The 13398-nt window shown below is 38.1% G+C and overlaps 1 protein-coding gene across 1 annotated transcript in view; it reads right to left on the bottom strand.

Annotated features, from left to right (window-relative positions):
* SHPRH (SNF2 histone linker PHD RING helicase) overlaps window positions 1-8412 on the bottom strand; it is a gene marked incomplete at its 3' end in the record, with an annotated part of 68635 nt that extends 60223 nt beyond the window's left edge. Inside the window, exons 1-2 of the mRNA XM_008054459.2 lie at window positions 8393-8412; window positions 930-1576 (exon numbers count right to left, since the gene is read on the bottom strand). Coding sequence (XP_008052650.2) covers window positions 930-1544 — 615 coding nt within the window. The remainder of the gene's footprint in view (window positions 1-929; window positions 1577-8392) is intronic.
* Between the last annotated feature and the right edge of the window lie 4986 nt (window positions 8413-13398).

Below are 13398 nucleotides of genomic sequence, written 5' to 3'. Positions count from 1 at the left end.
TGGCTCAGCCTGTAATCCCACGCCTTTGGGAGGCTGAGGTGAGTGGATTGCCTGAGCCTGTGGGTTCGAGACCCGCCTGGGCAGAGAGACCTCATCTCTACAATAAATCAAAAAATTAGCCAGGCGTGGTAGCGCATGCCTGTAATTCTGGCTACTAGGAAGGCTGAGGTGGAAGGATCGCCAGAGCCCAGCAGGCCAAGGCTGCGGTGTCCAAGAGTGGCCACTGCACTCCAGTCTGGGCGACAGAGTGACTCCAACTCAAAAAATAAATAAATAAAATAAATAAGAAAAGATCTCCTTGAATGAATTAAACTCTAAGATGAATATTAAAGAAGAATCAGGAGTTACCAGGGAAGGGGAAGGAAACAACCCAAAGGGAACTATGAGAGCTACAGCAAGAATGCAGAAAGATAGCAGGCCAAGTGTAGGAAACAAATCAATGTAGAGTTTCTCGGAAAAAATAAAAAGCAGAATGATGAAGGACAAGGGTCAATGGTCCATCAAAGAAAGAACTTACATGTCGAATTAGAAAAATTATACTTAATTCCATAGGCAGTAAATAATATTATTTCATTTCCATTCACATCATACCATTCCAGAGACACAGTAGATAAAGGATTTGAAATGGCAAGACAGGAAGGAGAGATATGGTTAAATGACTGCTGTAGTATAAGAAAAAGGTAATGAGGACCAAAACAAGTCATTGAGTGGAGATGAAAAGGAGGAATCAAGAAGGTCTCCTTTAAAAAGTACGGGATGAAAATAATTAGCTACAACATACATTTTTTTAAACAGTTATTGAAAGTCCCAAATAAAGTGTACTTTGAAACTTCATAATGAGAAGCTCATTGTTGGCTTTTCAGACCTCCCTCTGAAATTAACTTAAAAGTGAACTGTCAATATAACATTAAAAGACACCACAGAAGTACCTTGATAATGTGATTTCCTTGTGGTCTTTGGTAAAGTTTTATTCTTTTCTTCTTTTGCAGCCATCCCAAATGTTCTAACATTTCACCACTGAAAGATGATTCTACTAGAATACCCTTGTCACATATACTGATTGTTTCTTTTTCTTGTTTCTCTATATCTTCACATTCTGAATGAACAAAGATCAAGAACTGATTGCTTGACTCTGAACTCATCAATGTAAAACTCCTTTCAGAAAAATTTGCAATTAAACTCTGTTCAGAAAGAAGCCAAAGAGTTAATTCCCCTAGAAATGCTTTCCAAGAATTATCGAGGTGATGAGGAGAAATCACAATGTTCAACTTTACAGACAAAGGGGAAGAAATACCAACAGTCTCTTCTTTTTCGATTGATTTTTCAGAACACCTCTTCTTATCTCTGTGAGCCACTTCTTCCTTTAGATCATCATCTAGAATGATGCAGTGAGCAGAAGAGGCATCTGAACCTGGGCAGGGGTGCTCGTCATCAGTTAAGGTGAGAAGTTTGTTCTTTCTGTCCTCAAGCATATTCCAATGAAGTTGCTGCTGCTTTTCCTCATCTACCCTCACTGGAGGAGCACGTTTCCGTCGGCTGCTCATTTTCAAGTTTTCTTGATTGGTATGTGTGAACTCTAGAAGACAAATGTAACAGTAGGCATACCAAGAGAGGATTTCAGTATTTGAGTGTTATCAGATGAGAAATTTAGCATAAATTCATAGCCCACACACATACCATGAAATCTTCAGAGAGAAACATAAAAAGCAATAGGTAATTTTTTTTCAGTAAGTCAAATAAAAACTAAGAAACACATTAATGATAATGTCATGTATTAAATAAATTATAGTGGTTTCACTTGTCTTTAATGGATAAATTTAGTAAAGATAACATATACAAAATAAATTATAAAAATACATTTAATAATCTCTCAAATAGCCTGGATATGTTTATTTGAAGTGTTCTAGTAACATTTAAACTCGTATCATCAATATAGAATTTTTTTTTATAATCCCAAAGGGCTAATACAACTTCACTTGACCCTTATATAACTTAAAAATGCCTAAAATATATTACCTTCTTCTTCAGAAAGGAAAAATGAAAATACAGAAATGTATTTCTCTTCATAGATGAGCAGAGAAAAAGGATAACAGGGATAGCTGGGCCAGGAATAAAGTGGTGATGGCAATGAGGGGAAATGGGGCACAGATTGAACAAAAGAAGAAAGAGAAAAAAATGCAGGGGGAAAAAAAGAAATCCTGGTCACTTCAAAGAGGAAACTGGACTGAAAGTAGCCTACGTGAATTAGGCACCAAACTATACTTTCACCAAAATAGCCAAGTCCTGTAGGAAATATAGAATAACTCACAGAGATTAAATAATGAAGTCATAATGATGGCTGGTGTTTATTCCAGCCTACTAGCTGAAAAAAAAAGTTGGTACATAAACCATTAAGATTTGGCTCCAAGTTTAGTTTAAAAATATTCTCAGTAATTCCATATTTGAATAAAATCCAATCATGTACTTGCTGAGACCCCACCAGGTACTCAGCACTGTGTGCTTGGTATATTTTAGGGGAGGATACAAAAGAAGTATAAACCAAATTGATGGACTCTAATTCAGCACAGATAATATCTGTAAATTATGCTTTGATTTCTTAATGACAAACTGAGTACACAAAACAGTCTACATCCCTCTACCTTTACTAATTCCTTATTCCTAACTCCTCTGCTCCAAATCTAGGAAAGAATGTGTTTTAAAAATAATTCAGCAGTACACAGCCTTGTTTAAAACAAGACAAAACCCCTAAACTAATTTGTTCTGAACCCATCCTAACAAACCTTAAAAACAAGCACGGGAGGAATCACATTAATCCCAAGTAATTTAACTGCCCCTTACTAAAAAAGCTAAACAATACTTAAAAGAATAAAACAAAAGTCTGGCATCAAATAAAAAATTACGAGGCATGCAAAAAAAAATGATGATCATGATGATAATAATACCCAAGACAAGAAGAAGAAAAAAAAAAAGATCCAGAAATGACACAAGCGATAGAATTAGCAGACACATTCAAACGGCTTTTGTAAATATTTTCAATATAGTCAAGAAGAGGAAAACATGAAAATGAAGATAAATGGAAGATACACAAGAGACAAATGGAATTTATGCAGATAGAAAAACAATATCTGCAATGAAAAATACATTGTATAAGATTAATAGCAAATTAAACATGACCAAAAAAAGGGAACAGAACGAGCTTAAAATTTACCAATATAAATTATCAAAAATGAAGTAACGAGATAAAGACTGGAAAAACAATGAACAATGTCAAAGAGTCGAACATATATGGAATTTAAACTCAGCAAAAAAGGGGGGTACAAGAAATATTTTTAAAATCATGATTAAAATGTGATAAAATCTATCAGCCCTGAGGAAGCTCAATAAAACCCAATCAGGGCAAACACAAGGACAATTACAACAAGGTACACCATAATTAAACTGCTGAAAAGCAAGGACTTCTCTACAGATTTGTCCTTTCTGGTTTTAACACTTCTCTCAACCTAGAATTTTAAACCCAGCAAAATATCTTTAAAAAATGAAGGTGGAAAAAAGAAAGATAAAAGTGAAGAGGACTTAGTACTACACTATAAGAAATGCGACAAGAAGTGCTCAGGCAGAAGAAATATGGTAACAGAAATCTCCGTTTACCCAAGGGAATAAAAAGCATAAATGAAAAATATGTGTGCAAATATAATAGACTTACTTCTTGATTTTAAGTGTCCTTAAAAGATAATTGACTTTTTAAATTAAAAATAAATTTATTCTGAAAATTTTCAAACATACATAAAAATATAGAAGATAGCACAGTAGTATAATAAACCTATATACTATGTACTATGGTCATGAATTAGAAGACTCGAAATGTTGAGATATCAACTCCCTGATATTTAGCTTCAGAATTAAAGTATTCTCATTCAAGATTCCAGCAGGTTTCTTTGTAGAAGCTAAATAGCTAGAAATAAAAATTTAAAAAAAAAGAAAGAGGAAAAGAAATTGACTAGCTGATTCTAAAACTTATACGGAATGCCCAGGATACAGAAGAGTTTAAAATGATTTTAGAAAAGATGAATATGGTTGAATGACTTACACTGATCCAAGATGTATGTCAAAAGTAATCAAAACAGTGTGATAATGACGTAAAGACAGACATATAGATCAATGAAACAAAATAAAGTGCCTTTTGTAGTAAACTCACACATGTATGGTCAATTGATTTTTGAAAATTCAAAGGCTGCCCATGGGATAGTATTATTTTCATAAATGGATATCAACATGGAAAAAAAGGAACCTTGAGCTCGATCTCATAACAAATATAAGCATGAACTCATAATAAAATATAGAAGCTTAAACCATAAAACTTCTAGAAGAAAATCAAAATGATGCTGAATTAGGAAAAAAAAACCAGAATACAAAAAATAGAGACAATGTAAGAAAATGCTAAATTAAGCTTCATCAAAATTAAACACTTTGGATGCTCTTTAAAAGACACTGTTATAGAAATAAAAAGATGGGAGACAATATTAGCAAAGTAAATATCTGATGAAGGATTTGCTTGCACAATACATAAAGAACTCTTGCAAGTCAATAATAAGATAATCTTATTTTTTTAAAAGGGCAAAAATTCTGAACATATATCGATAAGTGTACAATAAGCATCTGAATATATCTTACCATCATCAGTCATTAAAGCATGCAAACTCAACCCCCAAATCACGAGATGTCAAGAAGGGTTAAAAATGCAAAAGACTGAGGGTGCAGCACAACCAGAACTGAACTCTCAAACATTCAAACATAGCATAGTCACTTTGAAAAAGTTTATCCATTGCTAATAAAATTAAATACACACTGCTATGCAGCCTAGTAATCTCACTACTACCACGAGAAATAAAAGCATAAATCCACAAAGACTTCAGCTGCAATGGTAATAGTAGCTTTATTGATAAAAGCCAAAAATGGCCAAAAAAAGGTCCATCAATGGGTTAATGGATATACACATTGTGGCATATTTATAAAATGAATACCATCCTGTGATAGAAACAAACTGTTATATATGTAGCATATAGCATGCATAAAATTTTAAAACATTATGCTAAGTGAAGGAAGCTAGATATGAAAGACTAGCATATTGTATGATTCCACTTACATGAAATCCTAGAAAAGCAACAATCTAATGACAAAGCAGATTAGTGGGCAGCAGGGACCAGGAAGTGGGAAGAGGTAACTGACAGCAAAGGAAGAAGAAAGCTTTGGGGTAACAGAAATGTTCTACACATGACTGAAAACTATACATTTGCAAAAATGTATCAAATTGTACACTTAGAATTGTTGAATTTTATCATATGTAAATTATACCTTAATAAAGCTGATTTAAAAAGCAAAAACAAAAAGTAGATGCAGGAGGGATTTAGAAATTTTAAGAGAATATTAAGATCAGCTTTATTCTAATGAATGTGAAAAATCTGCATAAAAGGCCATGCAGGGTGACTCATGCCTGTAATTCCAGAACTTTGGGAGGCCCCGGTGGGAGGACTGCTTGAGGCCAGGATTATGAAAACAGCATGAGTAATAATATAGTGAGACTTCATCTCCACAAAAGTAAAAATAAAAATAAATTAGCCAGGTTTAATGGGTGCGCCTGTAGTCCTAGCTACTTAGGAAGCTGAGGAGGAAGTTTCCTTGAGCCCAGGAGTTCAGGGAAGCAGTAAGCTGTGGTCACACCACTGCACTCTGGTCTGAGGCAGAGCGGTACTCTATCTCAAAAATATAAAATAAAATAAATAAAATCTAGATAAAATGAGTAATTTCCTAACAAAACATAAGCAAAATTGGCCCAACAAACAGCAAATCTGAATAGATCAATAATCACAAAAGAAACAGAAGAAATATTATGTACCTACCTAAGATCTATCTCCCCTCCTTGCTGACAGAACCTTTATTTAGGAACATGGTGACCCTATGATTCAACAATAATAATTAAGTTGGAAAAAAATAAATACCAGAATTTCTAGTAAGGTTCTCCCTTTGTCCAGTTCTTAAATGAGCAAACATTCATGATTAAAAAACAAAACTAACTTGATTTTGCTTGTATCCATCCAGAGATAACTTCTTGAACCAAAGAAAATATTATTTAGTCAAAGATATTTACGACTAAAGTGCTATTTTCAAGTACGGGTGAAATTCCATATCTAACCATATTCTATATTCTTCTAGTTTTCCTCATATCTTATCAGTCAAACCTTTGAGGGATCTAACTCTTCTTACTCCTCCTTAAAAAGCAGTGTTTGGGCAAATTGTGCTTATGTGAAGTTTTTATATGGATCGCACTTTTACTGTCTTGCATTTAAATGCAAAAAAGTCTTTTGCTTGAATTGTTCTTTCAATTTTATGCCTGGGGCTATCCCAATCTTCCCTGGAAAGCCTCCTCTCCTCCTGGATCCTAACTGCAATGCAACAGTGTTCACTCTGAACTACTTGAAAGTTGGGCAGGAGTAGGAGTAGCAGCCTATTCAGTGTTGAACTCCCAAGGCCATATCAGTGCCAGGATGAAAATGATACACAAAAAACTGTGAGACACAGATCTCTAACTCCCCATCCTCCCTCTTTTAAGAACCTGTGTTAAGCCGGGCTCGGTGGTTCAGCCTGTAATCCCGCGCCTTTGGGAGGCTGAGGTGAGTGGATTGCCTGAGCCCGCGGGTTCGAGACCCGCCTGGGCAGCGAGACCTCATCTCTACAATAAAAAAAAAAAAAAAATCAGCCGGGCGTGGTAGCGCATGCCTGTAATTCGGCTACTCGGAAGGCTGAGGAGGATCGCTAGAGCCCAGCAGGCGAGGCTGTGGTGGCCGGGAGCGGCCACTGCACTCCAGTCCAGTCTGGGCGACAGAGTGAGACTCCGACTCAAAAAAAAAAAAAAAAAGAACCTGTGTTAGCTGGGCTCGGTGGCTCAGCCTGTAATCCCGCGCCTTTGGGAGGCTGAGGTGAGTGGATTGCCTGAGCCCGCGGGTTCGAGACCTGCCTGGGCAGGTGAGACCTCATCTCTACAATAAATCAAAAAATTAGCCGGGTGTGGTAGCATGCACCTGTAATTCCGGAAGGCTGAGGCGGAAGGATCGCCGGAGCCTAGCAGGTCGAGGCTGCGGTGGCCGGGAGCGGCCACTGCACTCCAGTCTGGGCAACAGAGTGAGACTCCAACTCAAAAATTTTTGTGTCTCTCTTACCCATACTCCAGAAAACTACAGGTAATATGAAACTATTCTTTAGTATTTCTGACCCAAAATGAGGCAGAGAAAATTGGCTGAATTGTATCTTTAGCAGAAAACAAAGATGGAATGCTAGAAAAGTAAATATAAAATGTTAAATTACAAAGACAATACAACAAATGAATAACAATTAAACTTAAACTCAGATTCTTACCTCCAAATGATTATCTCTTCGTTAAAAGATACACACAAATCCTGAATTACAACAAATCTATGGTAGTTCAGGTTATCAAGGGCAACAAGGAGTACACGCTTGCCATACTGCTATCCAAGATGTGGCCTTATGCAAACGAAGTAAAATCATTCCTGAGTATTGGAAAGCTCTTAAAGACCTAGCATTATCACTATCTTTTTCTTTTCTGGGGGGTAACTCCAGTAAGGTGAGATTATTTTCTTCTACTGAAACATATGTTAGTTACACACTGGAAAACTGCCCTTGTAAGCTTTTTTACTAGTAGATTGTTTCCCCAAACTTTTCTAGTCTAAACTCATAATAAAGGATCTGTTTTAATAATTCTTTAAGTCCAGTTCTTCTAGATCAGGCAAAAGAGTATATATAAGAGCATCTTTCAAAAGTAAACTATTTTATTCTCAACTGCCGGTTTCTTGGTTCACTAGTCCTTTCAGTACAGGCAGTATGGATCATTTCTATTCAAGAGTTTCATCATTCCTGCTGTTGCCCATCGGAATAATTTAAAGTAGCAGTAACTACTACAACATTTTAAAATTCTGTTCAGTTAAACGACAGAATCAAGTTGATTTCAGTACAAGTAGGAAAAACATCAAACATCTAGGATCTCTACCTCGTGCTTATTGTTAAACCAATTAGAAAAAAGGCACAAGCGCACTGGTAGTTATTTATTAACACTGTATTTAATATACAGTGACCATCACTACTCAAATAACTCTACATCTTCGTTCATAAACCTAGCAACTACTAGTCAGAATACATAATGCTCAAGGGTAGTTCTAAACTCAAATGCAATCAACCTGACTACAAAGGTAACAGAGAACTTCCAGGCAGAATTAGCAGCCTCTGTCCCCGGGTTTACCAACACGATGCCGCGCACAAAGAAGCTGGGAGGCTGCCAACTCCAGCCTCCGGGGACATATCAGCAGCGAATGGCGATACCCACTCGGTTATCTTCCGAGAGACCTCTTAGCGGTTTCAGGAGTCAGACCAGGGCCGACAGCGCCCGATCGCTCCAAGCAGGCCGAGTCAACAAGTTACAGGCTCGGAGGCTGAGGAGCGCGACGCTGGACCCTAGGATGCTTGAGTGTGGACTCGAAAAGCACACCGCAGGCCCCAATCCCCGGGGAGATGCACAGCCTCCTTTCCCGTGGCCCCCAGGAGAGCCGTGGCGGTCCCGAGGATCGCTCGCCTGGGATCAGGAAGGGGTAGGGAAGACTCGCGCTGCCGGTCCCTCTCGGCTTCTGAGCTTCCCAGGATCCTGGGACAACCCGAGTCCTCCTTCCGTGGCCATGGAGGCCCGAGACGCCTTCCCTCCTGACCTCTGACCCCGGACCATCCATCACCAAAGCGCTTACCGATGCGCTCCAAGCCTCTGGAGTCTTTCTGCACCAGGCCCGGACCCTTCTAAAGCCCCTGCAGACCCGGGGCACGCATTCGCTACCCACCAAATATGCGCGTGAGGTGGGCACGCGCGTTTTAAGCTGTGTCGTGGGGGGACTCCCGAGGGAGGCCCAGAAACCACGGAACCCAGCTGCCGGGTGAGCGCCGGAGCGTGGGGTCAAAGTGAACGCGCACGTTGAAGCGCTCCGCCCCCTTTCTCCTGCTAGGGCTTCAGGATTCTCTTCTGCGCATGTCCCCACAGGTAGAAACCACCCATAGATACAGTTGGAGTATCGCGATAGCTCTTCCCCGCGACTTAGGGAATACGAGAATGGCTGGAAGCCCGAAGAAGGCGGGGCTGTCGCCCGAGGGGCGAGGCTCCCGCTAAAGGAAGGGTGTATGTGGTTAGTTGTCTGAAGCGTCTGTTTTATTACTTCTAGAAAGCGGACTCTCATTAGGTACGAATGACGCTTATCTCCTTTAAAAATTTTTTTGTTAAGACTCTCCAGGGAAACGTGTCTTTAGATGAGAGAGAAACTGCATGTATTGTACTGAAGCTATCTTGGTCTTTTTTCCTCTCAGCTGTTTCTCACAGAAATGAACTTTCACTTAGTAACTTTGAAATAATTCTGGGAGGCTGCAAGGCAAGGAGGCTGTAAAATAACCCCCAGGAAACTGTGGACACCAAATGGTAAATTAATAAATACATAATAAGAACTCAGCATTTATGCTATGGCGGGGCCTCCAGGTAGGTGATCCCAGAAACACTGAAACAAGTTCTTCCCCAGAGAACATTCGTTGTCATTGTCATTATAGTTTAGAGTAGTTCATGGTATTTTACTTGTCATGGACTTTTATCAGAGATCTCTGAAATAGCCCCGTGAAGCTATGTACATAAAATAGTCCCTGGCAAATTAATGACATATCTCCTTTTATTGCCCTCTGCAGATTTTGCTTTTTTTTGGTTTAATGAATTGAAAATTTTGGCAGTTCTGTCTTAAGCATGTGTATCAGCATCATTTTCCAACAGCATGTGTACTTTATGTCCCTGTGTGTCACATTTTGGTAATTCTGGCAATATTTTGAGCTTTTGTATTATTATATCTGTTATGGTGATCTGTGATCAGTGATCTTTGATGTTACTATTGTAATTGTTTTGAGACACCACCAACTTTGCCCATACAAAATGACTAATTTAACAAATAAATGTGTGTGTTCTGACTGCTCTCCCAACTGACTGTTCTCTTGTGTCTTTTCCTTTCCTGGGGCCCTCCTATTCCCTGAGACACAATGATACTGAAATTGGGCCACTTAATAACAGTGGTCTCTAAATGTTCAAGTGGAAGAAAAAGTCACACATCTCTCACTTAAAATCATAAGCTAGAAATGATTAGGCTTCACAAGAAAGGGATGGTCTAAAGCTGAGAAAGGCGGAAAGCTCAGCTTCTTATGCCTATTAGCCAAGTAGTGAATGCAAAGGACAAATTCTTGAAAGGAGCTTAAAAGTGCTACTCCAATGAAATGATAAGGCAGTGAAACAGCCTTGTTGCTGTTATGGAGAAAGTTTGAGTGGTCTGGATTAAAGATTAAATTAGTCACGACATTCCCTTAAACCAAAGCCTACCCTCTTCAATTCCTTGAAGGCTAAGAGAAGTGAGGACACTGAAGTAGGAAAGTTGGAATCTAGTAGAGGTTGGTTCATGAGGTTTAAGGAAAGAAGTCATCTTTGTAACATAAAAGTGCAAGGTGAAACAGCAAGTGCTGATGTAGAAACTGCAGTAAGCTACCAGAAGATTCAGTTAAGATCGTTGATGAAGATGGCTACATTAAACAACAGATTTCCAATGTAGACAAAAGAACCTTCTATTGGAAGAAGATGACATCTAGGACTTTTACAGCTAGAGAGGAGAAATCAATGCTTGGTTCCAAAGCTTCAAAGGACAGGATAACTCTCTTTTTAGGGGGCTAATGCAGCTGATGACTTTAGGTTGAAACCAGTGTTTATTTACCATTCTGAAAATACCAGGGCCCTTAAAAATTATGCTAAATCTATTCTTTCTGTGCTCTATAAGTAGAACAACCAAACCTAGATGAAAGCACGTCTATTACAACATGGTTTACTGAATGTTTAAAGCCCACTGCTGAGACCTACTGCTCAGGAAAAAAAATATCTTTCAAAATATTATTGCTTATTGATAATGAATCATCACCCAGGAGCGCTGATGGATATGTACAAGATTTATATTGTTTTCATGCCTGTTGGCACAAAATTCATTTGGTAACCCATGGAACAATGAGTAATTTTGACTTTGAAATTTTATTACTTAAGAAATTCATTTCTTTTCTTTTTTTTGAGTTGGAGTCTCACTCTGTCGCCCAGACTGGAGTGCAGTGGCCGCTCCTGGCCACCACAGCCTCGACCTGCTGGGCTCTGGTGATCCTTCCACTTCAGCCTTCCAAGTAGCCGGAATTACAGGCATGCGCCACCATGCCCGGCTGATTTTTTGATTTATTGTAGAGATGAGGTCTCGCTGCCCAGGCGGGTCTCGAACCCACGGGCTCAGCAATCCACTCACCTCAGCCTCCCAAAGGCGCGGGATTACAGGTTGAACCACAGAGCCTGGTCAGAAATTCATTTCTTAAGCTATAGCTGTTAGAAATAGTGATTCCTCTGATTGACCTGGATAAAGTAAATTAAAAATATTTTTGGAAAGGGTTAATCAGTCTAGATACTATTAAGAACATTTGTGATTTAAGGAATAAGTCAAAATATTAACATTGACAAGAGTGTGTAAGTTGATTTCATCCTTCATGAATAACTTTGAGAGTTTCAAGATTTCAGTGGAAGAAGTAACTGCAAATTGTCTGGAAAGAGCAAGAGAACTAGAATTAAAAGTGGGACCTGAAGATATGATTGAATTAATGCAATCTCATAAAACTTGAATGGATGAGGAGTTGCTTCTTATGGATGAGCAAATAAAGTGGTTTCTTGAGATGCAGTCTGTTCCTGGGGAAGATGCTCTGAACATTGTCAAAATGACAATAAAAGATTTAGAGTAATACAAAAACTTAGTTGATAAAGCAATGTCAAGATTTGGGAGAATTGACTCCAATTTTGAAAGAAGCTTTACTGTAGGTAAAATGCTATCAAACAACATTACATGCTATGGAGACATCTTTCATAAAAGGAAGTCTTCATTGTCTTGTTTTTAAAAATTGCTATAACCCCACCAATCTTCAGCAACCACCACCCTTATCAGTCAGCAGTGATTCATAAAGAAAATAAAATAAGACTCATCAAAAATTCAGATGACTGTTGGCAGTTTTTTTTGCAATGAAGTACTTTTTAAAGTTAAGGTATGTACATTTTTTTAGACATAAAGCTATTGAACACAATACACTGCCTTAGAGTGTCAGTACAACTTTTATATGCACTAGGTAAACCCCAAAATAATAATGTGACTCCCCTTTATTGAGATAGTCACTTCTTGTGGTAGATTGGATTGGAACTTGCAGTGTCTCCAAAGTATGCCTTCAAATGGAAATCAGCTACCTTTTTTCAGGTTTCATGAAGCAAGCTGAAAAAATTAGTTCTAATGCTGGAAAAACGGGTAAGCAGAGTTCTTCTTCCTTGGCAAACAGATCATTTAACCAAATACAAGACAATGTAACCTTTTTTCTGGAAATGTAACTTGAAACTAAGTACTTAAACATATGTTGTACTGTAAAAGATTATCTTTGATGGTATTGTGTTACTTCTCACCAATGGAGCAGATAATTGAGCTCAAAGTTTGGTGGAGTCCTACTGGTGTCAGAAATATTTAAAAATAAGCACAGCATCATTCATTTTTGATCAACGTGATTGGGGTAATTTATAGGCATATTTATGGTAATGACCATGAAGAGTACTAAACTTTATGTCCAGTTGTCAATTGTGTGGAGATGCGATTTAAACGGTAGAGATGGAATTCTATACTGTTCAATGGTTACATTGAAACATAATTATTTCTTTTGAATTTTCCAATGGGTTTTCAATCCTGTGTGGACCAAATTTTCTGTATATCCTTTGAAAAATTTCTCAATGAAATAATGCTTTTCAGTATTAGAATCACCAGAGCTGATTTCAAAAAACGTGGTTCACTATTGCACTTTGGCTCTCTGGCAGCTTCTAGCTGTGAGACACCTGTTCATTCCTGAGAGCACTGAGTTTATCCACCTATTAGACACTTGTGATCTAATGGCATTCCACAAATCAGAATCAACTGATTGGACATAAGCACATTTTACCAGTGAACCTCTCAGTATTCATGCAGTTCAACTGCTTCTACTTGAAACTATAAATGTGAGGGGAGTCAGACCACTTGCTTCCTTGTATGATCTCACTAGCCTTAACTATAGAATCATTTCCTTTGGGGGTAGTTTTATTCTAACCATACCCCTAACTCAAACCATCTGTTATACAAATGAATATTATAAGTTGATCTCAAGGAGGGGTACTGATTGAGAGGAAGAAGAAAAGTTAGTGAAAATTTAACTTTCTTTGGGGGACAGAAACTGGATAACTGATGA

Source organism: Carlito syrichta, unplaced genomic scaffold (assembly GCF_000164805.1).
Source record: "Carlito syrichta isolate Samal-C Ts95f unplaced genomic scaffold, Tarsius_syrichta-2.0.1 Scaffold78909, whole genome shotgun sequence".
In the NCBI taxonomy this organism is placed as follows: domain Eukaryota; kingdom Metazoa; phylum Chordata; class Mammalia; order Primates; family Tarsiidae; genus Carlito; species Carlito syrichta.
The sequence above is the reverse complement of the archived record's forward strand: the minus strand, read 5'-3'. Positions and strand labels throughout refer to the sequence as shown.